The sequence below is a fragment of the Empidonax traillii genome, unplaced genomic scaffold (genome assembly GCF_003031625.1).
Source record: "Empidonax traillii isolate 1590-97213 ecotype Southwest subspecies unplaced genomic scaffold, ASM303162v1 scaffold542:size423868, whole genome shotgun sequence".
Lineage (NCBI taxonomy): Eukaryota > Metazoa > Chordata > Aves > Passeriformes > Tyrannidae > Empidonax > Empidonax traillii.
In genome coordinates this window covers 371,476-397,243 of record NW_020955735.1, presented here as the reverse complement: position 1 = coordinate 397,243, position 25,768 = coordinate 371,476, and the positions used below count along the sequence as shown (strand labels likewise).

At 38.0% G+C, this 25,768-nt stretch overlaps 1 protein-coding gene across 1 annotated transcript in view; it reads left to right on the top strand.

Moving 5' to 3' along the window:
• Positions 1-21,871, top strand: part of ENPP1 (ectonucleotide pyrophosphatase/phosphodiesterase 1) — a 41,112-nt gene extending 19,241 nt beyond the window's left edge. The window contains exons 10-25 of the mRNA XM_027897447.1: positions 372-437; positions 704-776; positions 2,434-2,542; positions 3,688-3,819; positions 5,386-5,417; positions 6,794-6,921; positions 7,975-8,044; positions 11,083-11,170; positions 12,991-13,166; positions 13,679-13,730; positions 14,764-14,918; positions 16,206-16,341; positions 17,310-17,390; positions 18,386-18,518; positions 19,227-19,383; positions 20,199-21,871. Coding sequence (XP_027753248.1) covers positions 372-437; positions 704-776; positions 2,434-2,542; positions 3,688-3,819; positions 5,386-5,417; positions 6,794-6,921; positions 7,975-8,044; positions 11,083-11,170; positions 12,991-13,166; positions 13,679-13,730; positions 14,764-14,918; positions 16,206-16,341; positions 17,310-17,390; positions 18,386-18,518; positions 19,227-19,383; positions 20,199-20,366 — 1,756 coding nt within the window. The 3' untranslated portion in view covers positions 20,367-21,871. The remainder of the gene's footprint in view (positions 1-371; positions 438-703; positions 777-2,433; positions 2,543-3,687; positions 3,820-5,385; positions 5,418-6,793; positions 6,922-7,974; positions 8,045-11,082; positions 11,171-12,990; positions 13,167-13,678; positions 13,731-14,763; positions 14,919-16,205; positions 16,342-17,309; positions 17,391-18,385; positions 18,519-19,226; positions 19,384-20,198) is intronic.
• The last annotated feature ends 3,897 nt before the right edge of the window (positions 21,872-25,768 follow it).

Genomic DNA, 25,768 nt, shown 5'->3' with positions numbered 1-25,768 from the left:
AAAATCCCCAACCCTAGCCTTAAACCAAAGATTTTTCGTTAACATAATACAGGAATGGAAACCTACATATGACTTTGCCCCTCGAAGCCGATTATTCACTTTGTATAATAAACACAAGCAGTACTGAGAGGTTTACTCTAATTGTATTGCAATCAATGGGGACTATACTCAATGGAGCTTTAGATCAGACCGTAAACTCCTGTAGAGTCACAGGCAATTAGCATGGATAAATTTGCATCCTGTTAAATAGCACTTAATGAATTAATTTTTTTATTTTTTGCTAAAATACACTGACTTTTTGTAAGGTATGGCTGAAAGTTTTTAGCTCTTGGAAATACACGGTTGGTTGATACTGTATTATTCTAATACAGATCAATCCCCTTTGAAGAAAGAGTGATAACTGTTCTTCGCTGGCTGCAGTTACCTGAAGATGAAAGGTAGGTATACAATTGCAAGTGTAAGTTCCTGTTAGAGTGGAATATCTTATCCATTATTCTGATAATGTTAAAATATTATTTAATGCCTGTTTCTTTGACTGAAAGCTTTTTATTTGAAGTTGCATTTCTCTGTTTCACTTTAATATGTTTTTCGTCTGAATGACAGCATTCTTTCCAATATTTTATCTCCATTGTTGAAATATAATCTCTTCAAACTGTCTCAACATGTATGTAAAATATTACATTTTTGGTACTGTTTGATATAGACCACACTTTTACACTCTGTATTTAGAAGAACCAGATTCCTCGGGCCATAAATTTGGACCAGTAAGCAGCGGAGTAAGTAGTTTTGTAGTTTCTTAAATTTTTTTTTTTTTTTTAATTTGAAGCTTTTCTCTGACTCTATAATTTCCATACTTCAAGTTAAATAAACCAAGATTGTATGAAGTATGCTTATTAGGAAAAAAAATGGTGAATAGACAGCCCATCCATAATTAACACTGATTTAAAGTATATAATAAAATTAGACTTACTAAACAGACTGTTTATTTTCTTTATTTTGATGACTTTTAAATTACCAAAGCATGTTTGGGTATGTCTTGTATGTTGTTTTATCTGCTCCTACTAATGGTTTATGTTGATTTTTGATGGGAGGGAGGAATGGGGAAATAAAATTTGTAGATTTTCAACTTAGCAAGAACTGAGGGTTTCATAGCAATGTCTGTGTTTTGGTGGTTAGGTATTTCTGTTGTAATGGTCATTCATTTCCCCCAGTCTCTGTGCTAAGATTTAGATGAATATTGATCTTATTTCACTGCAGTTATATTTTATGCCTTTTCTGAAAGAGGCAGATAAAAGTAACATTCACCCCATCACTGTTTGTGATTTATTGTATAAATAAGAAGTCTTTGGGACTGCTACTGTTTTCAAAAGTATTAAATAGCTTTACTTTTTCACAAACCAAAGTGAAAAATGCAAATCAAAAAGCTCTTGGAAATTCAGGAACTTTGTAAAATTTTCTCATCTTGAATGGTGAGGAAGTTTGGGCATCATAACTAGGTATTTAACTTCAGTGGTGGCAAGAGTAAGAAGATATTGAAGAGTGGTTACTCTTCATGTAACAAAGTAGCAGACATAACTGGAATTGGACTATAGGGAAGGTGTTTTAATTGGCTATCTTTTCCTTTGGTTAATAAGGGGATTTAAAGTTCTGTATGTCAGGAATACTGTGGAGAGAAAGACCCTGAGGGTTTGTATATAGTCTCTACAATAGTATCTCATCTTTGTTTGCACAAAGCAAGACTGTTTATACAAGTAATGAGTTCAATGAGGTAACAGAATTACCTCATTTTAAAATACTTTTTTTTTGTACTTAGCAAGTATTCAAAAGTAGCTCCTGTGCTGTGCCTTTGCAAGTGAGCTTGGACACCAGACGCCTGGTCACAAATAGTGCTACACTGGTAGCTCATTCTTTGGCTTTTTCAGTTTTTTTAAACTAGTTTGAAAAGATGTTAGTCTGGGAGCACAGTTTCAAGGACAGTTTGCTCCGAGGTCTCTCCCAACAGGCATTTTGAGGAAGAGTGCTGCAGGCTTGGCTTCCTGTATTCTATTCAGTACATCAGATCTGCACCTGTTGTGCAGGCATTCCCTGTTGTCCTTGGTTGTGCTCCTTGTAATGCAACAAGCATCCTCCATTTCATACTTTTAAACCACTGTCACTGCATTTTTTTGTTGTTGTTGTTGTTTTTTCTGTTTTTCTTTTTAAGCATCTGCAACTGAAATAACACATAAAAATGTGTAGCTGTGTCATTGTATAGTGTGGGGTGCATGAAAAAATTGGATTAAGAGCTGTATAGGTAGATATAGCCAGTCTTCTGTAGATGGAGGCAACTCTGAACAGTGCAGGTGATAGGCGGTCTGCAGACTCTCATTTTTATTTAGCTGTATTTAACAGCATTTTAAACACTTACTTTACATTCCTATTTTTGTTCTGCAGGTCATTACGGCATTACAGAGAGTGGACAACATAGTAGGGATGCTGATGGATGGTCTAAAGCAAATGAACTTGCATAAATGCCTGAATATTATTTTTGTATCAGATCATGGTAAATTTGATTTTATGAAATATATCAGAACTTTTGAAGAACTGTTTTTATAAAGTAATATCCTGAGTTTATACTTGTATGTTTCTGACAAGATTAACAAAGCAACTAATACCTATAAAATATGTTTTATATTATTAAGATGGTATAAGAGATAAGCAGTATAAGTAAAAATTAGACTCTTCTATGAGAGGTGAAGAAATGGAGAATATAGGGGGGATTAAATAGTTTTCATATTTTACTTCTAATTCTTTTTGTGACTATTATCAGATGATAAAAGAAATAGGATAAAAAAAGTGAACTGTAAAAAGTAGATTTCATTTTATTCTTTTAACTACACTGCACAGCAACAGTTTGCAAATTGCTGAAGAAGCAAAAATATAAACCATATCTTCCTTTCAGTTATCAGTTCCTTCATTATTAGAAGGCTTTAAATACAAAACTTTGATTTATTTCTGCAATAGCTTTTATGTATATCTGGAATTCTTTCTACAAACTATGTATTTTACCAATTTTTTTTCTTCTACTTTTCCTGACAAACAAAATATAGGCACACTTTCATGCAGCACAAAAATGACGTGCAAAACTCATTGCCGCAGGGAATGATCCAAGCCAAGTATCTATACAGGTTTAAAAAATATTTATGAAGTTAATGGAAGGTAAACCTGTCAAAAATTATTAAAAATAAGAGTTCAAATGCAGTATGCAGCTTGAAGTCCGTTTTGGCTTCTGAAAACTTATAAAAGACACTGGGAGAAAGACCAGTCCATGATGCTGTGCTTATTGGGTATTTCTCTAGACATGTTACTGAACACTATTAGGTTGGATACTCAGCTAAATTAATATTTGGTCTGACCCTTGCTACTGTTCTTAGGCTTGTAAGATTTCTTTTCCCTTCAGAGGAGAAAAATTGTCTGTTTATTCAATTGGTGAGTCTTTCTCAGCTGAGGAAATAATTGATTGTGGTTTTCTGTGTGTAGTGTTTTTTTTCTTCTATACCCATCTTGGATCAGATGTCCTGAGATTGCTGATAAAGAGACCAGAGAAATTACATTTCTGACTTCTACAACTAAAGTTACCTGTCTCCATAGCAAGGCTACTCTACCTTGATATTCCCATTTTAAAATAAAATTTATTTCCCTTTACAGGGATGGAAGCAGGGAGTTGCAGAAAAACAGCATATCTGAACAGCTATCTAGACAATGTTCAAGATTTCATAGTTGTACCTGGTCCTGCAGCTCGCTTAAGACCTAATAATGTTCCAGATGAGTATTTCTCTTGTATGTAGTTGCTAAACTAACTTTTGTTATTTGGTTATGTGTTTTTTGTACTTTATAAATACAAACTCAAGCTCCATATATTCCATGAGTAAATGTGAGTGAATGCCAGCTAGGGAGAACCTGGGTAATGATGAAGAAGAAATACTGAGTAGTGCGCCTTTGTTTTTAAAGACCATTTGACTTTTCAAGTCTGAAAGTGTATTTGAATCCTACAGGTTGCTTTTATGAGCTGCCTCAGTGACCAACTGCAAATACGTCCTGCCTTGTGAATGCCATTCCTTTGAATAAGATCATTGGTTCTCAAGGCAGTCCAAAAATCCCCCCCTCACATCTCACCTCATTTGCTGCTTTGCTCTTGTGTGTATAAATTTGCATTTTTTCTTTCGTAAAGGAATATTAGATTGTTACCATAATTTACACATTATTTTGAGTATTATGTTTCATAGTTATAAAAAAATGTCCTAATGGCCTTGACAGCAGTTGAGTAAACTGCAAATAAACATAAATGAGATGATAAAACGGAGTGACAATCAATGAATGCTTACAAATTTTAAACTTTGATTAGTTAAGCAGTCTCATTTTAGATTATTATTTAATGCCTGCAATTTTTGGTACTTACGAATTTCAAATGCAAGTTTCCTTTATGTTTTTTGTGTGTTTCTTTTTTTTCTGTCTAGATTATTGTTCTCTGTCCTCTTTAAAACTTGTAGGCCTCAAACCCAGTGATTTTAAGTCCTGTTTACTTCACTGCTTGATGCTATTCTAAAATTCTTTAAATGTTTATTCAGAGAATGTGGGAATCAAATGCTTACCTCTTGCTTTGGACATGTGCACTGTTTTAATGAAGTAGCATAGCTGTCTTTGCAGCACTGCATGTATCTGTGCAGGAATTATGAATGGTTTTCTTGCCAGGGTAATCCTCTATGTACTTTAGTCAAGTATTGGGTACCGGACTCAGGACGGGGTAACTGAGTGAAATGTAGTGGGCCTGTGTTATACAAAATGTCAAACTACATGATGGAATGGTCTCTTTTGGCTTGAGTGTAAGCATCTGAATCTTAGCCAGCTTGCATTTGGCTGTCTTTATAAGGATGCTTGCCAGATGAAACTGCTGTCCTGATAGTTGCATTTGTTTCTTTTTCTTTATTAGCAAGTTTATTAGCAAGTAGGAAAAATCCATCTTGATTAACACAGCATTTATTTGCCTCTTTTGTGCGAACTTAGATTATTCTTCTAATATTCTGTGGCTAATAGAGTTTAACATTTACATATAGTTTAACATGTAGCTGATAGTATTAACTAAAGTTTAACTAATATAGTTTAACATTTGAAGCTGTAAATAAGTAAGCAAAGAGAAGAGAGGCTGAACTAAAATTTCATAAAAGCAATACATTGACAGTTTAGTGATTATTTTGTTCTATATGGTTTTCATTCTGAAAAAATAGTTTCTTATGCCCAGGAATTTTTTGAAATTAAGCCAGTTATATTATGTGATGGGAATGCTTTCATTTTACATCTGGTTTCTTTTTGACTTAGGTGACTAATATTTACATATGATTCTTCCAGTTAATTATGAAGGGATTGTCAGAAACCTCACGGTAGGTATTGTCTTATCTGTTGTTCTAGCTTAATTTCTATTGACATTTACAGGTATTTTATAGTGTCAGCTGTTTTGTGGGCTACTTTCATAGCATCTGGACTTTGACAGGAAGAGAGGTCATAGTCTTAAGCTGCACCAGGGGAAGCTTCATTTGGACATTTGGAAGAATTTCTTTACAGAAAGGTTGACTAGACATGGGATGGACTGCACAGGGAGGTAGTGAATTCACTGTCCCTGGAGGTCTTTAAAGGAAAGACTGGACATGGCACTTAGTGCCGTGGTCTAGTTGACATGGTGGTGTTCAGTCATAGGTTGGACTCAATGACCTCAGAGGTCTTTTCCAACCTAATTGATTCTCTGTGTGTGACCTTCCATTAGAACAACAGGAGAAGTAGTTCCACATGTGGAAGGATCAAAATTGACCAAGGTGACATTGCTCTTGGGTTGTGCATTAACTAAGGCTTTTTGTTAGTTTCTTTTCACTAACTGTATCATGTTTCTCTTCAAACCGGAGAAATTGTGTATCTGGAATGTACTACCTGAGGGCTAAGTCAGGATAAAGTTCAGCTCTACTGTTAAGACACACATGAGATTTTCTTGCTCATGCCTTTTTGATAAACAGCTTTGAGATAGGCTATTGAATTTATTGTCACTTACAGCTTAGTGAATTGCTTTTTTACTCTATCCCTGCTGTTGTTGAGAGCTATGCTGTTTGTATAGATGACTTCACTGTTCAAAAATTCCAGTGTTACAGTAGGGGTTTTGTTTTGGTTTTGTGTTGTGTGTGGTTTTGTTTTATTTTTTTTTTTAATGTCATTAATGCATCTTAGTTCATGGAAAAATCTTTTTGTCCCTGAGTGACTTGTCCTGTGCAGGGCTAAGAGTTGGATGCGATGATCCTTTGTGGGTCCCTTTCAATTCAGAATCACCCTTCTGTGATTCTGTGAATCTAAAAACCATTTGAATGTTTACTACCTTCTCTAGTACAGACGAGTAGAATTATGGCACTGGGTAGTCTCCTACTACTTGTGAAAGTATCATGATGTTTGTCTTACTATAATTTTTTATTAATTCTAAACACTACTGTTGAGTTTCCTACGATTGTAGGTTGTAAGAAAAAAAAAAAAAAGTTATGTCCATAATCCAATATTAAATATTCTTCTACTAACTGTTGAATCCAAAACCAGTCAGTATTTAAGTATTCATTCATATTTGTGTTGCAGACTGTATGACTCCAAACCTGATGGGGTCATACTGTTCTTAGTGCAAGTTATTGCAGACCCTTTGCAATTGATATACTATATGAGAACTGTGCATGACATAAGTAAATTTTGGTGAAATGTACACTTTATGTTTTTAATGTCAACATTTCAGTGCATAGGACCAAATCAACCTTTCAAAGCTTATATGAAACAGCTGCTACCCAAGCGTTTCCATTATTCCTATAATGACCGGATTGAACCTCTGCACTTCTACTTAGACTCCCAATGGCAGCTTGCTCGGTGAGTTACAGTTTTCATTATACAACAAATAACTTCTTGTTTTCTCATGGCTTTGTTCTTCCAGATGCTGAGAGTTCAGTGATATCTACTGGAGTGTGATATTGCTGTTTCTCACAGCAGAGAGACATTGCAAAGAAACAGTGCATGCTTTTCTCTACAGGTTTTGCTGGCCTGGGGAGTCTAATTCTAAACTGGCAGCTATGGATATTCTCCCTGCTGGGTATGGAGGTAGTGGCAGGTTAGAAACTAAGGCCCTCATTGTCAGATACTTGAGCACATCTTGTTGTGCTTTAGGAATTTCCAAAGTGAGTCCATGAAATCAAAGTGTGTAAGTAGTTACTTAGCTGAATCAGTCTTGTCAGTCGTTGAACTTACTGACTCCACTATTGTTAATTGTTAATCAGTTGTTTTGATGAAAGAATTTACAACTCCCAGAATAGTGGTATCTGCTGTAATATAATTTTGAACACCTCTGTGATGATTCAGGGCTTTCATCATGGAAGAATTTTTCAGTCCATGTCTTCAGTAAGTCATGTTGTATAGCACCATAGGTGTGTGCAAGTTGTGCAGATGAGGTTTGGGTTACTAGAACTGTATGTGTTTAAATAATATATATATACCTAGCATAGGTTGGAGGTTTGTTTTTATTAGACTGTAAGATGCCCGAGTGAATGGTCTAAATTACATTAGAGATTTTATTAAAAAAAACTATTAAGAATCACTTACATAAAGTAAAGTTCTGTTACTCAAATAACTGTGAAAATCTATTATCCTGAGAACAAATATTCAAATATTTTGTTCATATGTCATGTGGTGTTTGACTTTAAATGATTCTGATGGACACATGAGAATTCCCAAGGGATAACATTTTCAGAGAAAACTACCATTCGGATTTTAAAGACATTGTCTTCCAGAGCTTTAAAGACTTCTTATTCCCTATGGACAATCCTCTAAAAATTTTTAAATAGAGAAGTAAACATGTCATTGTTGAATGTGTTTTAGACCAATATGATTTATAAAGTGTGAGTTACATAAATTGTGTATTTTTAATAGAAAACCACTTGAGATTAAAAGCTGCACAGGTGGATTCCATGGCTCAGACAATCGCTTCCCCAATATGCAGGTGAGATTTAAATTTGTGTTAGCTCTTATTTTTTCGCTCCTATTTCCAAGTGTTGTGTTTACTGGGTGTTGGGATTATTTTTTCAAAGATTTGTGATATTATTCCATCTGTAATTAAAGAAATCAAGCAGGTATAGGATTGACATTGCTAGGTAACCTCCATAAGGCTGGATTCAGTTGTTGTAAGAATTGGTCAAAAACCCAACAGGATTTACCCCAGAGATCTTGCCGTGCTAGTAGGGCTATAAAGGTATGACAAGTTGTTTTGTTGAAACATTAAAAGCAGGAAAAGAAACTTATCAAATCATCAAATACAATAATTGTGGATCTTAGGAGAATTCAGATTGTAAGGGAGCTCAGGAGGTCCCTAGTCCTACCTCCAACTCAAAACAGTCAGCTCTGAGATTAGACCAGGTTACTCAGGGCTTTATGAAGCTGTGTCTTTGAAGCTACCAAGGGCAGAGGCTCCACAGCTTCTAATCAACACATTCCACTGCCTAACTGTCCTCCTGGTGTAAATGTGTTTTGTTGTAGCTATCCAGAACCTTTCTTGTTTCAGTTTGCCTGTCGACTCTCTGCCCCTTACTGAGTAGCACTGAAGAGCACGGCTCTATCTCTTCATTGGCCTTGTTGTATGTACTGGAAGACTGCTGCTGGGTCTGCCTGAAGCAGTCTCTTCTCTGTCCTGATCAAGCCCTGTTCCTCTTTGTGAGGCAAGGACTTCAGCCCCCAGCCACCTTGGGGGTCCTCCCCTGAATTTACAGTGATTGTTTGTTGATGTCATTCTTATATTGAAGGTCCAGTAACCTGATGTAGTCTAAAGAAATGCTGTGCAGAAAGGGATAATCCCTTTCCTCAACCTGCTGGCTCAGCTTCTGTTTGTACAGTGCAGGATGCTCTGCTGCCAAGGTGTGCTGCTGGCTCAGATTTGCCTTGCTGTCCACTCTGTCACCCAGGCCCTTGGAAAGGAAGTTGTTGCTTAGCCAGCCAGTTTCCTGGTCTGTAAACCTAGTTCATCTGACTGATGATGACAGACTAGAAAACTTTCTTTCAAAACAATAATGAGTACATTAATTTGCCCTGGAAGTCTGTGGAACTTCTACGACACTACTTAAAAACTGGTCAGATGAGCATCTTTCAGAAACAACATAATTACTTTTGATTTTGGCTCTTAAAAAGTTGACTAAGTTATCTTCCAACTCTGTAATTCTACTCTGTCATGATAGATTATGTATTACTGTTTTGAGGTAGTCTGTTGAGGAGAAAGCATGTCAGTCATGTATAAAATAAGGAAACTCCTGAAATTCTTCTCTTTAATGAGAAGTGGGAAGAAATCATAGGAAAATATGAAATTGAATTCTTAATCAGTTTCATCAAATTTGGAGAAGTCGCTTAACGTATCCCTGGTTTGGTTTCTGCTATCAATAAAGTGAAAGGCAATACTCCTGATTTCAGAAAGCTATTTGCAGGATAGAATTCACAAACAGTTGTGAGGTACTTTGAATTATTACAGTGAATATGTGTAAACATATCTGTAGAGAGAAAATTGTTGAAAACAGGTTTTATGAAAAGACCTACATAGTCCATGTAACACAGATTTCTCTTAAAAACCTTTTTTTCCTGTGTTGTAAATGATACGGTGTTGGCATCAAACTGTTTTTAAAAAACAGCCATAAAACATGTTAGCCAAAAGCGTATGTTAATTTTGTATCTGTTTACCCTTCCAGGCCTATTAATTTTCCCTAATTTGACAATGGAAAACCTATTGATAGTGCATCTAGTAATGGGTTTCAACCAGCAAGGCCATGTGATGCCTAATGAGAGTTTCGCATATTGTCTCTCTGATACAGTTTAACTGTGTGAATTTTTTTCAGTATGTTTATTTGAACATTTTGCCACACTTGGATTGTCAGTTCATAGCATCCCTAACAGGTCTTAAAACAGATATAATTTATCCTTATTGTGGCTAACATTATAGCAGCAGAGATTTCATACTCTGTAACTACCAAAATCAAGAGAAAGGAGGTAGCATGTCCCTGCCTCATCTGGTTCAAATTAGGCTTGTTGAGTAAATTATTAGCCTACAGGTTTTAATATTAATAGTTGCAGAATGACACCCTGTGTTATGCTTTAATCTTGAAAAAGGCTGGTAGAGTTGAGTTTTTAACTTTTGTGAAATCTGAGACAATTGCATTTTTTGCAAAAAGCTTGGAGATCTTACCCAGGGAGATGCTATAAAGTGTAAAGCTCATTCAGTATCTTGATACCACTGATGGGTACAATCTGTTTCATTTCATTAAAAAATAAGCTGAATATCTCAGGATAAGTTTTAAAACAATATTTTTGGCAGCAGTTGAGTTTAGGCATTTGTTGCCCTTCCCTCCTTGTTCTTATTCATGCAGCAAACCCTGCTGTATGCTGGTGTATGGTGTAAGCTTTGGATGGCTGCAGCGTCAAATAGGCTGGGGAATTGAACCAGAAGGAAAAGAGCCAGCAGGAAAAAAAGCAGAAAAGTTTTTGAGCTGGCTGTGTTCCTGGATCAGGTCCAGTACAGCTCAGGAAATGGTGCAAGAAGAATGAACAGCTGCAAACCAGGCATAGAAACCTATGACCTTTTCATTGCTTAAACCACTTAAAACATTGCTACCAACAGATGTTTTTATAGCCTTAAGTTAAAAGCTTCCAAATTGTTTACAGGACATGAAATGTGATGGTTATTTTGGATCAACATTTCCATTAAATCTCTTAAAGTATTGAAGAAAATGACTAACTTCTTCAAAAGCAGAGAAGAGCAAGGGACTTTATAAATGGCTAAAGGCAATGAGACAGTATTTGATTTCCTAATACTCTTTTACTACTTTTAAAAATTATTCTTACACATCTACTTTTTTTAAAAGAAAAACTCATGCTTTTGACTTGATCCAACTTATGTTGGTAAAGAAAAGATTAAGTTCTTGGAAGAAAATGCTCTCTGAATATGAAGATACTTTCAACTTGTCTTAAACTGAATTCCACTATACTTTTCTCTGTAAATCCTAGGCTATCTTTATTGGTTTTGGACCAGGATTCAAGTTTCGTACTCAAGTTGATCCATTTGAAAACATTGAAGTATATAATTTATTGTGTGGTAAGTACAATTTGATGAGGGTCATTTTTGTTCAGTAAAATGTGATACCTTTTGGGCATTGTAAATCTTTTAGTAACAGATTTTTAAGTGTCCCTAGAAACTCATCCTTAAGACTTGCTGCTGATTTTCACAAATAAAAAGCTGTTGTTTTTCTGAGAAAGGTCTATCTCTAAATGACTAACAGCAGTTTAGGATCTCCTGATCAGGCCACCTTGTATGCCTCTTTTCCACTGATCTGTGTATTCCTCTGGCTGCTCCAGAGCTGACACTTCGACTCACCGCTACTGAAACTGGCTACTTTGCAATCTCTCTACCATCAAGAAGAATGGATATTTCTCTCTCATATCTAATTAGAGGCTTTATCACATTACTCAGGTGACTTTATTCAGGCAGAACAATAAGTAACCAACAGAGTAACGGATATGGGCGCAGCTGCCAGGCAGCTCATTTCCAGAAAGCCTACGTCAGTAGGCTTTTTATGCAGGTTCATTGTATTTTCTCATGTGTTTTCTTCTTTTTTACTTTACCGTATTTTTAATTTTAGTTCCTTAATTTAAACAGGTTTTTAATTCAGATAGAATTTGGATTTTTTTTCCTTTTGTTTACTTGTTTCATGTAAAAAACCCCTCTCAAATTCTTCCGTTATGTGTCACTTGTTTAATTTCTGTATTGTGTCTTTTAATACTAGCTTTGAATGTTTTCCTGCCGATTCTCATTATCTAATACAACAGGTGTTTTAAATATGTGAGGCTTTTGGTCTTATGATGGGCTGCAACTGTTTTGTTAGTCTGTAGTCCCATTGCCTTGGAGTCTTCCTCTAGAGATAGTTGTCTCTGCAATACTCAGATTTCCAGTTTTTCCGTTCTCTTTGGTGTCACTCTAGAATTCATGATTGGTTGCTGTTCCATACAGTCTGTTTCTGTGTATGAGGATCTCAGACTGTCTGTTCCATATACAGATGTTCTTCACTTAATTTTCTAACACTGCACCAGAGAAGTGGTGTTTTTTTCTGAAAATTAGATGTGTCGTGGCCCTCTTTTCCTCCCTCCAACAGTAACAATATTACTCCTTGTTGCTTTGTCCCTTCTTCTTTATGTTTCTCCAAAAGTCTATCACTAGATCTACCACTTTCTGTTCATTTATTCCCCTTGAGGTCTTTGCCTGTTTTCCACTATTTTCTGTCTACTTCCCTCCCTTGTTAGAACCTGTGCTACATCTGTGAGAGGCAAAGTATTACCAAAGGGTTTGATCCAGAAAATACTTAATGGGAGCATGGCAAATGCTTGAGATCAGTACTCAAGTATCCCATATTTAAACCATGTGTTTAAATTGTTTACTGGAATAGGAAACAGGCATGTCTCTCTCAGCCTTGTATGCTTTTCTGTCTTCTCTTTTCATGGTTGATATTGAAATACCTTCTTGTGTCCCCCTGAGCTGTTCTGTATGGAAGGGGTAGAGTGCTTACAGTGAAGAGAGTTCAGTGACAGATCAGATGGTTTAAGTGCATTCACTGATGTCTAGATTTCCTCCATTCTGTACAAAAAGCATTAGAATAATAGGATGTATAAAGGCCAGCATGTTAACTTTCTGATATAAAATTAATTGAGGGAACTTACTCAACCTTATAAGCAGACTAATACCATCCTGAACCCTAATTAAAAACATGTGTAGTCCCTTTTAAATAGGGAATTGCTTTCCTTGTTGGATGTTATGAGCAGCAAGCAGTGCAGCTTTATTGACTCATCCATACTTGTAAGCACAATACAATCAGCTATTACAATCTTTCTCCTTTTGTTAATATCACTTGAATTCTTTCATAGATTTGCTTGATTTGAAACCGGCCCCAAACAATGGAACTCATGGACGCCTAAACCATCTATTAAGGAACCCTGTTTATACCCCCCACCATCCCAAAGAAACAAGCCATCCTTCTGAATGCTCTGTGGTGGGTCAAAGAGCCTTTTCAGTGAGCCTTGGCTGCTCCTGCAGGACAGCAGTAAGTACTGAAGTGGTCTAAGTCGTAGAGGCAGAAGTCTGTGTCGTATTCAAAGAATGAAGCTCTGCATTCTCCAGATATGTTTCACAGTTCCTTACTATTCATTTTAAAATCAAATCTTGCTCGGAGTTAGAGGGTACTAGCCTGTATTGGTGTATTAATTTTTGCAGTTTGCTTATGTAAAGTCATATTCACCTCTGAAAAACATGGAAAAATGTCACAGAATCTTGATGGGGAAAGCATTCAGTTCTTGCTCACTTCATTTAGTTATGTTGAAATTTCTGTTCTGTGTTTGGGCTGTGGTTTTCAAGTCTGTTAGATATGCTTGTGGCAAAACCCCTTTGTTTCTGCAAATTCCCTGTAGCTCCTTTGCAAGTACATGTCAGTGAGTTCTGTATACATGTGACTTGCAAGACAGAAGTTACATGCAGTACTTTAGGTGTAGTACCAACTCAAGATATTCTTTATAGAATACTTTGTAGAATCTCACTGCTTTTGCTTTATGATTTTAGGGCTTGCCAATAAGGGATTTTAATCAGCGTTTAAATCTCACTGAAGCAGAAGGTAAGAACTTAGATGATAATAATATAAGTTAAAAATTTAACAATTTATTAGACATCAAACATCTTGTATTTTTAAACTTCTGAGCAACTCTCATGTAAATGATGTAAAAATTCTTTGAAATACCCATTAGATCTATAGTCCTGCCTGGAGAATTTGTTGATGCCCCATCCCTGGAAGTGTTCAAGGCCAGGCTGGATGAGGCTTTGAACAACCTGTTCTAGTGAAGGATGTCCTCGCCCTTGACAGCAGGGTTGGAACTACATGATCTTTATGGTCTCTTCCAACCCAAATCATTCTATGGTTCCAATGTTTTTGAATATAGTCCTACTGAACAATTTGTTCTCAAATAAATGCGTGTCCTTATACATGTGTCTTTATGGCATATGTATAATCTGATACTTTTGACTTTTCCAGCACTGAAGTAATGAGCATTCCAGAATGGGAAGCTAAAATGGTGTAAGTGGAAATACCTGATAAGAAATCAATGCAAATACTGACATCATAGTAGCAGCATACTTTTAGTGAAAATACATTTGAAAATCCAGCCACTGCTTCACTGTATTTTTTATTTAGATCTCTGTATTTCTTAGTCCTTTAAATGTCACTTTTACATACGACTTTATGGTTTCTACTATAATCGGTAATTTCAAATCATGAGAATTGGTTTTTCTCTCATCTAAATATTACATAGAAGCAGATCCCACATTATATATTTAAATTGAAACAGAAAGTCAACAAATACCTTAACTTAGCAACTTAGATTAACCTTCTGTTTTAGATGGCAAAACATTTTGGTTTAAATATAAGCTTTATTTGTGCAATGTATGTTTAAATTATTACTTTATACTGTCTTTGTCACTTTTGCCTTAGCATAGAAACTGTGTCTTGGATATAAGGACAAAAGTTTTTTGTTCTGTTACTGTGACTTCTCTGTTTGGCAATTTAAAATTAAAGTAACCCAAGGTGTATAAAAGAGGAAGATACTTAACAACCAGTATTATTTGAAAAGTAATAAGCATTATTTTGGTTGCAGTTAAGAAGACAGAGAAACTTACTTTACCCTATGGACGGCCCAGGGTTCTGCAGAAAAGACAAAATTACTGCCTCCTTTACCATTCCCGCTATGTGAGTGGATACAGCAAGGACTACAGGATGTCTCTGTGGAGTGCATACACTGTGAGCAAAGATGTAAGTATATGAAGAAAGGTTAGTAGCAACCTTGAGAAGTAAAATGCTTGAATGTCAGTTATTCCCAAATGCTCCTTAGATCTGTGTGTGCTGTGAGTTACCATGGTGGTGGAGTCACCATCCCTGGAGGTGGTCAGGAAATGACTGGATGTGACACTTAGTGCCATGGTGTGGTTGACAAGGTGGTGATTGGTCAACAGTTGGTCTTGATGATTCTAGAGGTGTTTTCCAACCTCAACGATTCCGTAATATTACCTCCAGGGAACTAAGTCAAACCACATATGATATAAAGAGAAACTTTGTGAGAGTTTCTCTTCACTATGCTGATAAGGATTGGCTTTGGCTCTTTTTCATTTCTTAGAGTGTAACAGTTTTGCCTCCAGAGTGAGCAGATCCACTAGGAAGTGAGGAGTCCATTGGCATTGATATAGAACTCCCGTGAGTCTGCATTGGCTTACTGCTTGGCAGAGTAGGTCTGCCATAGCAGTCTCTGAGTGCTATCTTGAAACTCTGGTCTCAACATGGGTTTCATGGTCAGTGTTTGTAATGTGGCAGGATCCTTTTGAAAAAGTAATCTCTGGACTGTCTTGAAGTGTTCATGCCTTGATATGATCCTTCTCTCAGAATATAATCCTAATTGGGGAAAAAAAGAGGTTGGTGGAAATAAATCAGGTCTTTGCTGTCCTGAAACCTATGCTAAGATACACCTGTTCATGCAGAGCACTGATCTGGTGAATGGAAGTTTTTTCAAATTGGCCTTTCCTATTCAGAAGTGATTTAGAAGCTATATCATGCTTAGGAGGAATTAGGATTGTAGAGGATGCTTTTTAATTTGATTATCTGGTAATCATAGGTCTTAAATAATGACTGTTATAATTAAATTTAGCTAAATTCTGTCAAGGTTTGCTTGATCCTAAATATTTTGAGGTTAGTTTCATGAGCCAACTAGTTACTGTAACAAGTGGCCCGCACATCTGTCTGATGAACAAGTACATTTGCTGTAAATCAGGTTATCTTTAATAGACACCTAGATTCTTTTTTGGAAAACGCTATTCTCAATTTGACTAAAATGCTGCAGTTCTGGTCACTTTATTTCCAAGATCTATGAAGTGGATGGAAGGGCTCGTTTTCCGCTGACAGAAGAGGAAAATTTCTTGTGTCTTGCTCAAGTCCCTTCACACTCTTAAAGGCAGTTGCAGCTAAATATTTAGAGTTCTGCAGTCCTTCATACCAAGAGAATTATTGTAAGTCAGCTTTTAACAATGATACTTTCCTCTTGTTCAATAGGACAAATGGGTTTCTGCTACAGAAGATACCTTCAGCTGTTTACACAAAGATGTTCGTATTTCACAGAACCATAACCAGACATGTTTGTTTTACAACAGTCATCCTCACCTCACTTACGGTTTTCTTACTCCTCCAAGTAAGTAGGTTGCCTTCATTACACAGAATATCTCATTTAAATAATTTGTAATGTAGCAGATATAGTGTTTTGTAGATGTTCTTGATCACTAATCAGAGTATGAAGCAGTAGTTGCTGAGTTGTTGAAGTTCACTTCAGCATACGAGAAAGAAGAACATTTTAAGTGCTTAAGCATCCAATGGGTTGTCCAAGGTCACGTAGTACTTCCCAGAAGTTTTGAAACTTATCAGGTTTCTAAACTGGCATCTCATAGAAGAAACTGGAAGGAACATGTAAAGATCAAGTAAAGTCTAACAAGCCAGTGAATTGCAAATTCACTTTGTATGACAGATGTTAGTTTGAACTAACCAAAGTAAAATTTGAGGATGTTTCATGAAGTAAAAAATGTCCTAGATAAGTTTATTTTCTATTTGAAATATACTCTTGTGTGCCATATGTGGTCTTTAGTGTAGACATTCCGCATTGGTATGAAGAAAATAGTTCTGATTCTCAAATATATTACAAAATACTTAGCTCTTTTTAAGTGGATAAATTGTTTGTGAACTGTCGTTGATGTGATGTGGAAACCTTTTATCTTAACTGTGTAGAGTACCAAGTAGTAGGTTATTGAAACATCTGCATCAAATGGAAATTGCAAAGTTCCACTAGAACTCCTGTCTTTAGGCATAGATTCTGCACTCAGGGCAGTTGGTCTGACATTTGTGAATTTTATTCCGTTCCCCACAATTCAGAAGCCTATTCTGATATTTTTAAATCTCACAAAAATTCACTAATTGTATCTCTCAGAAGTGCAATTACTGCTGCTAGTAAGATTATTTATTTTAGATGGAGTCCAGTATGTACTGAAGTTAGCACTTAGACCCACATAAGGTTTGGAAAGTGAAGTTAGATGAGCTCGATCTTAATGTTATTACACCCTTCATTAAAAGCATGAGAATGCAAGTAATTAATTGCCCTTTTTGTTTCAGATTTTATGACAGATGCAAAGAGCCCTCATTATGATGCTTTGCTTACCAGCAACATTGTGCCAATGTATCCTGCATTTAAAGGTATTTTATTTGTACACATATTTTATGTGCACAGTTGAATATAAGAAAGACTGCGGATTTTTTTGGATTGTTTCCAAACCATGCAAATGTTCCCTGGTTAAGCTGCCTCTGTTAAAATAAGAATTCCTGTGATTTTCACATAACTCAGTTAAAAGTTCCTTGAAGTAGGATTATCGTTCCTGTGAAAAAGACCCACTGTCATGAGCTAATGATTCCTAATCAGCTAGCTCATTACGTGGGAGTAAAGTGACTTCATTTAATCTCTAACATTTTTTTTTTGTTTTCCTATGCACCTAAGTAGATTTTTATATCAAATTTGTTCTAGAGAATCCAGATACCATATATATAGTTATGGGAGTTATATTGAGTTTCATTTTATGCTCTCAATCACTAAGGAAACAGGAAAGTATTCATGTGTCCAGTAGAAAAGTTATCAAGACCTGGACTTTCCTGGGAAAGAACAAACATGAGATGGCTGGCTGAGAGAGATGAAGCATATTCCAGGGGTGAAAGAGAAGGCACTTATGGACAAAAGAGATACTCTGCTTTGTAATGAAATATTGTTCAAGTGTTAATTGTAATTAAAAATATTATATAGATTAGATATTTACCAGCTTATAAGTGTGGGTGTACGAGCTAGCCAGGCCAACTTGATAGTGAGGCAAGACACAGGCAGACATGGTCTTCTCTGGTCTTTCGTCATCTAGTCTTTCCATGTTTTGGTTTCCAAGGAAAGGAAGCCAAAGCCACAAGGGAGCAGCACCACTATGCCTCAGTCAGGTTTGTGGGTAGGGTGACTGTGAAACCACAATGCCAGGAGATACTGCAGTCCATGCTGCTGTCCAGTTAGATGCAACCTTTAAAAACTGAACACCTGTAGAAGTTATTATTTTCCTAGCTTGTATGCCAGTTTATACTCCACTGAATACTCTGCAGAGTTTTATTAGCAGCGTCTATCTTGGAGATTATTTCACTCTTCCCTTACTGTGTTTCAGTGTTATGGAACTACTTCCATCAATACCTGCTACCTGAACATGCTGCAACCAGGAATGGTGTCAATGTAGTCAGTGGTCCTGTGTTTGATTATGACTCTGATGGGCTCTATGATACCCCAGAAAAGTTGAAAAGGTGAGAACCTTTCCCATTCTAATCCTATGTTTCTTTATTCCATTAGAGGTCTAAAAGTATCAAAAGTGGTCTAACAAGTATCCTCATTATGAAGGAAATCTTGTGGAGATGGGCCCTTGGCAGGTTATATCAGTTCAGAGAGACAGAGAGATGGCTCTAAGCAGATGCAGAAGAGTAAAGTTAAGAAAGAAGCAACAAGTACAGAAAGAAAATGCACCTCTGAAGTGTGTCATCCTAAAACCTGAAGGTGAAGTGTAAGAGAAGCTGTTGCATGTGGAAGAATGTCCACTAGCCTGAAAACTTAGGACATTGTCTCTGGGAGAGGACGAGGCAAGGACTTAATCCCTAGTGGCATAGTTTCTGAGCTAACAGTGTTCCACTACAAGCTGTGAGTTATGCTAGTTAGGAAAATTGGTTCAAGCCAGCAGACAAATGGGCTTGGGCTGAACTCTTCATCAACTCTTCAGTTTTACACATATTTATGACAAATCAGTTTGTTGTTATACCTCATCAAACTTGTTATGTGCCTACAAGACAAACTTGATTTGCAGAATAGTAATCTGGAGTTCTCCTTCCAGACCTAATCTGTCTTTGGGAAAAATAGGTGAATTGCTAAAATTGATATGCCAGAATACAGCTGATTGCTGTCATTTGTTCTTTGTGCAAGTGTGATTTGATGGATTTACAGAAAGATCTTTTGTATTTCAGATACCCTGGTAACTCAGAAGTTCTAGTTCCAACCCACTTCTTCATTGTGCTGACTAGCTGTAAAAACATTTCTGAAACTCCTCTGGAGTGTGAAGGGTCTCTGGATGCCTTGTCTTTCATTGTACCTCACAGAGAAGATAACAGTGAAAGCTGTGCAGTAAGTAGTCTCTACAGTCCTCATGAACATCTGAAGTCAGGCTTGAGCTTGTTTTGCTTGGATATGTGATTAACTACTTAAGGCCTGTAGGAATGGTACAGCCTATCACGATCATCTTGAGAGAGAGAAGACAATATTTTTGTAAACAAAATGATGTTAAAGTCTCTCTGTATGCTTAGATGTGAAAATAAAAGTTCCCTGTTTAACAAGAAAAACTTAGAGCTAGCAGGGTGAAGTCAGAGTATACCAAGAGAATCGAAGTGAAACATACATAGACTTCTGTAATGCAGTTATCCAGTCAACAGCTGAGAAGGATGCAGAGCTTCTAGGAGGGATCACCCACAATGAAAGGTCAGTGCTAAGGCATATGCATTCCCAAAAGAAAACACAGATGTTCCTGGAGAGTATTGATTGCTACTAGCTGAGGCACCTTGGTATTGTGATGGGAAGGCACATAGCTCCACTCCATATATACCAAAAAAGAAGTGTGGAAAGTGTATAGACATATCCTGCAGCAAGGGGTTACAGAAGTCACTACTCAAGTCAGGCACAGCTCTCAGAAATAGTTTTATTAAAGAGATGGTGGATAGATCTGGTGTAGCTACAAGTTTTGTATACTTGAAGTAACAGCAAATCCTGAATTCGGACAAGCTTGTAAATTTTTTATAATCCTGCACACTCTGTTAGATGTTTGGCAACAGTTACTGCTTTCTGTCTTTATAAAACATCAAAATTTGTTTTGTTAATAGTTTAAATGCATATCAGGAAAAAATTTTTACAACTTCTTTCCCTCCCCTCCCCTTTTGTCCCAATAGGATGGCAGGTCTGAGTCCATGTGGGTTGAAGAGAGAATGAAATTTCATACAGCTCGGATCAGAGATATAGAATTAATTACGGGACTCAGCTTCTATCAAGACAGAAACCAACCAGTATCTGAGATTTTACAGTTAAAAACATATTTACCAACTTTTGAGTCGGTCTGATTTTTCCTATGGAATGTTATTATCCGTTTCACAACTGTTTTGTAAATAGACTGTTTTTAATTAATGAAAACATTTTTTTAAATAAGCTGGAACATTTATTGAGAACTCTTGACCAAAATGCCAGTAGGGAGGAGAGTGGGTGCCATATTTGTATCTCAGGGACTCCTGATGGACTATTCTTGTGACACAGGATGGCAGCTCCTGTCATTCCCACTTGAATGTGGTAGAGCCTTATCCGTTACTATGCTAACAGCATTTGGTCATCACAGTCTGAGACATGAACACAAATGTTATCTTTGATGTGCACTGGAGAGGGAGAAGTTTATAAAGCATGGGTTATGATCAATATGCTACTTTTTAAAAATACAGATAACTAGCAAACACAGTTCTGGTAAAGAACTACATTCTTTGTGACCATTGAAATCTGAACAACAGCACTTCTCACTGCAATTTTCCTTGAAACGTGAATTACATTCCGAATTTTGGGTCTCACAAAATAGTGCAGCGTTACGGTGCAAGAAGCTATAGTTTGGTTAGTACGACTGGTAACCAAAACTTCCCCCGGCACGGAAAAGTCTCCTGGCTACAGGAATGCTGTGGGCTGGGAAGCCATGGTGTGTTGGTGCCCTCTGGTGACTCCAACACAGGCGGAGAATTTGATGCACAATTTGCATGTTGTACCGGCATCCTCTGACCAAGCGGTATAGGATGCATTAAAAATGAAAATAAATGTAAATGAAAAGAAATTGATTCAGGGATATCTATGAACTTCTAGAAATAATTACCTTACTTCAAACTAAACTTGAATTTGATGAAAAGATTTTGCTTTATTGAAGCAAAGATGTGTTTCTTAGTTTGGTACATGATTTTGTGAGCTGTGGTTTTGAAATCCCATTTTTGAATGCAGAGACGATGTCAGAGATGCAAACTCTGAAGAAGCATGTAATGAGCTTTCTTGGAAACTTTCAGGCTACACAAACAGCTGCTACAGGCACTCAGGAGTGTAGGAATTCCCTCCTTTTCCAGTACATAAGCTGTTACCTTTGTAAGTCTCCCACTTTCTAAATGACCCAACACTGGCTCTGTTGTGTTATGAAATTTGGCATAGTCAATTACACATTTATGTTGTTCTCACTTAAAAAGAAAATATGTCACGCACAAGTATGTCAGAAGAATGAAGAGCCTGTGACTGAGCAGAGAGACATTTTACCTTACAGCTTGGTCAGGGCATGTTGAAGGCTGGATTCAGAGCCTGCTGAAGTCAGAGGAAGTTTTTCCATTAACTTCAGTTTGAGCGGGCCGAAATTCTGGGACCATTTTTCTTTTAACCAAATGTATTTTCTTGATCTTATGTTACAACTATGATTTTCTTTTTCCTAACATAGTTTCACTGTGTGAAATCCAAATGTGTTGTAGCAACCTCACATTATGATAGGACTGTGACAGCATTATTCAGTGTAACTGCTTTGTAACATTGCCTGTGACCAATAAAATTGTTGAAAGTAGTATGCTGTTTGTGATCCTTTCCATACCAAATGCTACTGACTGGTGTAGATATAGAGCACTATTTCACATTATTTTTTGGGTGTGGAAAGGGGGTTGCTTCAGTCCTTGCTCTGTGATTTGTGGACAATTTCCAGAAAGATTGTCAAATATTATTATTTTTTTTTTTAAGAACAAGTATTGTCTCCTGAATGCAAATAGAGGAGATGTTGACATCTTGAGAAAGTGAAGTGATGGCAGTTTGAATTAAAAGGCAGGGCCTAGCTCCTGGGTAAAAAGGGGGACAGTGTAGGCTTCAAGCAGATGACTGCTATTTTGACCTGGGGAGGATTTTGGAATGAAAAGCAGTTGTGAAAGCTACTATGGTCATCAAGAGAGGTTTGGGATGTGGCTTTGTCAGAAAATGACAAGTTAACTTGACAAGGAAGAGAGTTACCCTGATTTAATTGTAGTGTAAGTAGTTTTGCTCATTTAATTTCTTCATTTTTGATTTTTAAAAATATTTATAAGGGTGGTGTCAGAGCATATGAGTAAATGTTAGTGCTAGTCCTGGTATCCAGTGGCTGGTGATACCCCAGGATGGCAGATGCTGGGTTGTGTTTTTGAAGGCCAATGGGCCTTAAGGAGCAATGCTACAGCCACCATCAAACACAGTTCTGAAAAAACCTGCAGCTTTGTCCATCTAGATGTAAAATGTTTCCTGTTTTCAGCTGATATATTTTATCAGAGCTCCACAAAGCCTTCTCAGTAGGTGAGGGTGGAAGGTGTCATAGCAACAGTGTTGTGACTTAACTGTCAGTGTTATTTAATGTAAGTTCTTCTTTGCTGCGTAGCCTGGCCTTCTTTCATGTGAAAAAGACAGTGGGGGGGGCAGAATACAGGTCATCGGTTTGGATGTGCCTAGTAGTGTCATGTGTCACCAGACCTTCTCAGAGGTGGCACCAGGAGATGCTGCAGCTGGTGCCCACTGATAGCAGGGAAGGTGCTGGTCTGTCTCCATCTCCTAAGGAATGATGTTTTATTAGGATAAGGAAAGGATGTTTGAGGAGAGGGGTGGTAGCAGCCTTCAAAGATTGTAAAGATTTTCCAGGGTAGACAGAGCTAATCTGGTCCTTGCGACATTATGCTCAGGGAGAATGGAAGAATGGCTTGAAGTTACCATACGGAACATCCATTGTAGGTATGGGCTGTCTAACTGTGTGATGAGATAAGCAGTGGGGTGGACTGGTTAGGGAATGAAATGTGTCATGAAATGCAGGCAAGCAAGCCTTAAAGTACCTGAGAAGCTGATGGCTCTGGGATGGTGAGGTAGGAATGAGCAGTTGGGAAAAGGACACCTCAGGATGGTTTTGCTGCTGAAAAAAAGTACATATGGAGTTGTGCCTTCAGAGGTATTCAGATGGTACAGATTTCTATCACTGGTTGCTGCCATCAGTAACTGCGAGGTAATTTGCTTTACTAATGTGTTGTAGGTTTCTTGCTCTTGTTTGCCTCAGGATCCAGTGTGTTTTAATAAAATGAAGTAATATCTAACTGCCTGTGTTTCAGACATGCCTGTTCTGGTAAATCTCTTCTTGACACAGCCAGCATCCTCTAAACCACAGTGTTCAGCCCAGTACACAACAGGCATCTGCTAATGGCACCTGCCAGAGGCTGCCCTGTGTCATCCAGCGAGTGGGTGGCCTGGGCTCCTGCTTTTCCTTAATCTGAGAAGATTCAAAGTACAAAATTATCCCCTTAAATACAAGGTTATAAACCATACTTGGCAAGCTGGGAGGAGCTAGCTCTCTGCTGCATGGGAGAACACCCACTTTTCCAGGAAAAGGAGATTCATGGGGACCAGAAGATAAAAAAGAATATAAAGGAAAGCCTAAATCTGTGACTGTGGTTAGGATGCTCATCTAGGAGCAAAGATTGCATTTCTGACCTCCCGTCTTCCAAAATCTGCTGCAAATCTCAAGCCTATTGCTGAAGAGGTATGTATGCCAGGATGAGTTGTCCATTGTACTACTCCAAAGTGGATGCTCAGTGGTAAGAGCACTGTGAGGAACTTCTACTGCAGGTCGCAGGGCAGCTGCTCTAACACTGTGCCCACAGTGGCCCCACTAATGAGTTCAGGAAACCAGCCTGAGGCTCATGGCAGGGTCTATATTCAGTGCTTTTACTACTGTGCTGTGGTAAACTGTTTTTACCCTTCTGAGGAGTAGAGGGACAGAGTCAGTATGAGTTCAGCAACTTACTAAAGCAGAAGTTTCCAAAGAATTTTGTTTGTTTGCCAGCAGCAGCAACATCTCTTACTTACCCTTGTATACCCTGTGGCACTGTCTGGGAGGTTTTGGAGCACCACGCTAAGGTGGCTTGTGTACCATGAGTGGTGTCTGCCATAGCTTGGGAACCTCTGTATTACAGGAAACCAATCCAGGTTTGGCATCCTGTGACTCAGACTCCTTTGGAAAGAAGTCGAGTCCTTCAGTGAACCACTGTGAGTCACCACACCGGCCTCAAGCCTCAGGAAAGGCTGCTATGGAGACCATGGACAAACTTGGAATAATTATGGAAGCCTGGCAACAGATTTTGGAGGATACCATTGCAAATTATTGTATTTCTCCTCAGCCACAACATGTGTTATATTTGTGTTGCCATTTATTGCAGGTTTAGACCTTCCTATTTTTAGTTTACCAAAGTAAAACAAATACAGAGGAAGGGAAGTATTTTGAGCCACCCCACTGCATCTGCACTGATCTCCCCCTGATCAGAAGACAGCAAGACTGCTGTTTGGTCATGTCCATAAGAATCATATGCATGGCTGAAAGTCATAGAATTATAGAATTATTTGGGTCGGAAAAGACCTCTAAGATCTAAGACCATTAACCCAACAATTAACCCACCATGAAACCATGTCATTAAGTGCCACATCCATGTCTTCTAAATAGCTCCAAGGATGGTGATTCAACCACTTCCCTGGGCAGCCTGTTCTGATGCTTGACAACCCCTTCTGTGAAGAAATTTTTCCAGTATCCAAACTAAACTTCCCCTGGTACAACTTGAGGCTGTTTTCCCCTCATCCTGTCACTTGTTACCTGGGAGAAGAGACCAACACCCACCTGGCTACAATCTCCTTTCAGGTAGCTGTAGAGAGCAATAAGGTCACCCCTGAGCTTCCTTTTCTTCAGGCTCAACAACTCCAGCTCCCTCATATGCTCCTCTTAACACCTGTGCTCCTGACCCATCACCAGCTTTGTTGCCCTTCTCTGGACACCATTCAGCAACTCAATGTCTGTCTTGTAGTGAGGGGCCCAGAACTGGACACAGAATTCAAGATGTGGCCTCACCAGTGCTGAGTACAGGGGGACAATCACTGCCCTAGTCCTGCTGGCCACACTATTGCTGATACAGGCTAGGATGCCCTTGGCCCTCTTGGCCACCTGGGGACACTGCTGGCTCATGTTCAGCTACTGCTGATCAGCACAGCTGCCTGATCTGCTGTCAGGCAGCTGACAGGCAGCTTTCCAGCCACTCTGCCCTAAGACTGGAGGATTACATAGGGTTGTTGTGACCTAAGTGCAGGAACCAGCACTTCACTTTATTGAACGTCATACAGTTGGCTTTGGCCCATCAAATCCCTCTGCAGAGCCTTCCTGCACTCCAGCAGATCAACACTCCTGCTCAGCCTGGTATCATCTGTGAACTGACTGAGGATCCTTTGACCCCCTTGTGCAAGTCATCAATGAAAATGTTAAACTGGACTGGTCCTAGTACTGAGCCCTGGGAAACCGCAGCGCTGCCAGCCCTCATGACTGGCTGCCAGCTGGGTGCAACTCCGTTCACCACTACTCTCTGGGCTCAGCTGTCCAGCCAGTTTTTCACCCAGTGAACAGTACACCTGTTGAAGCCATGAG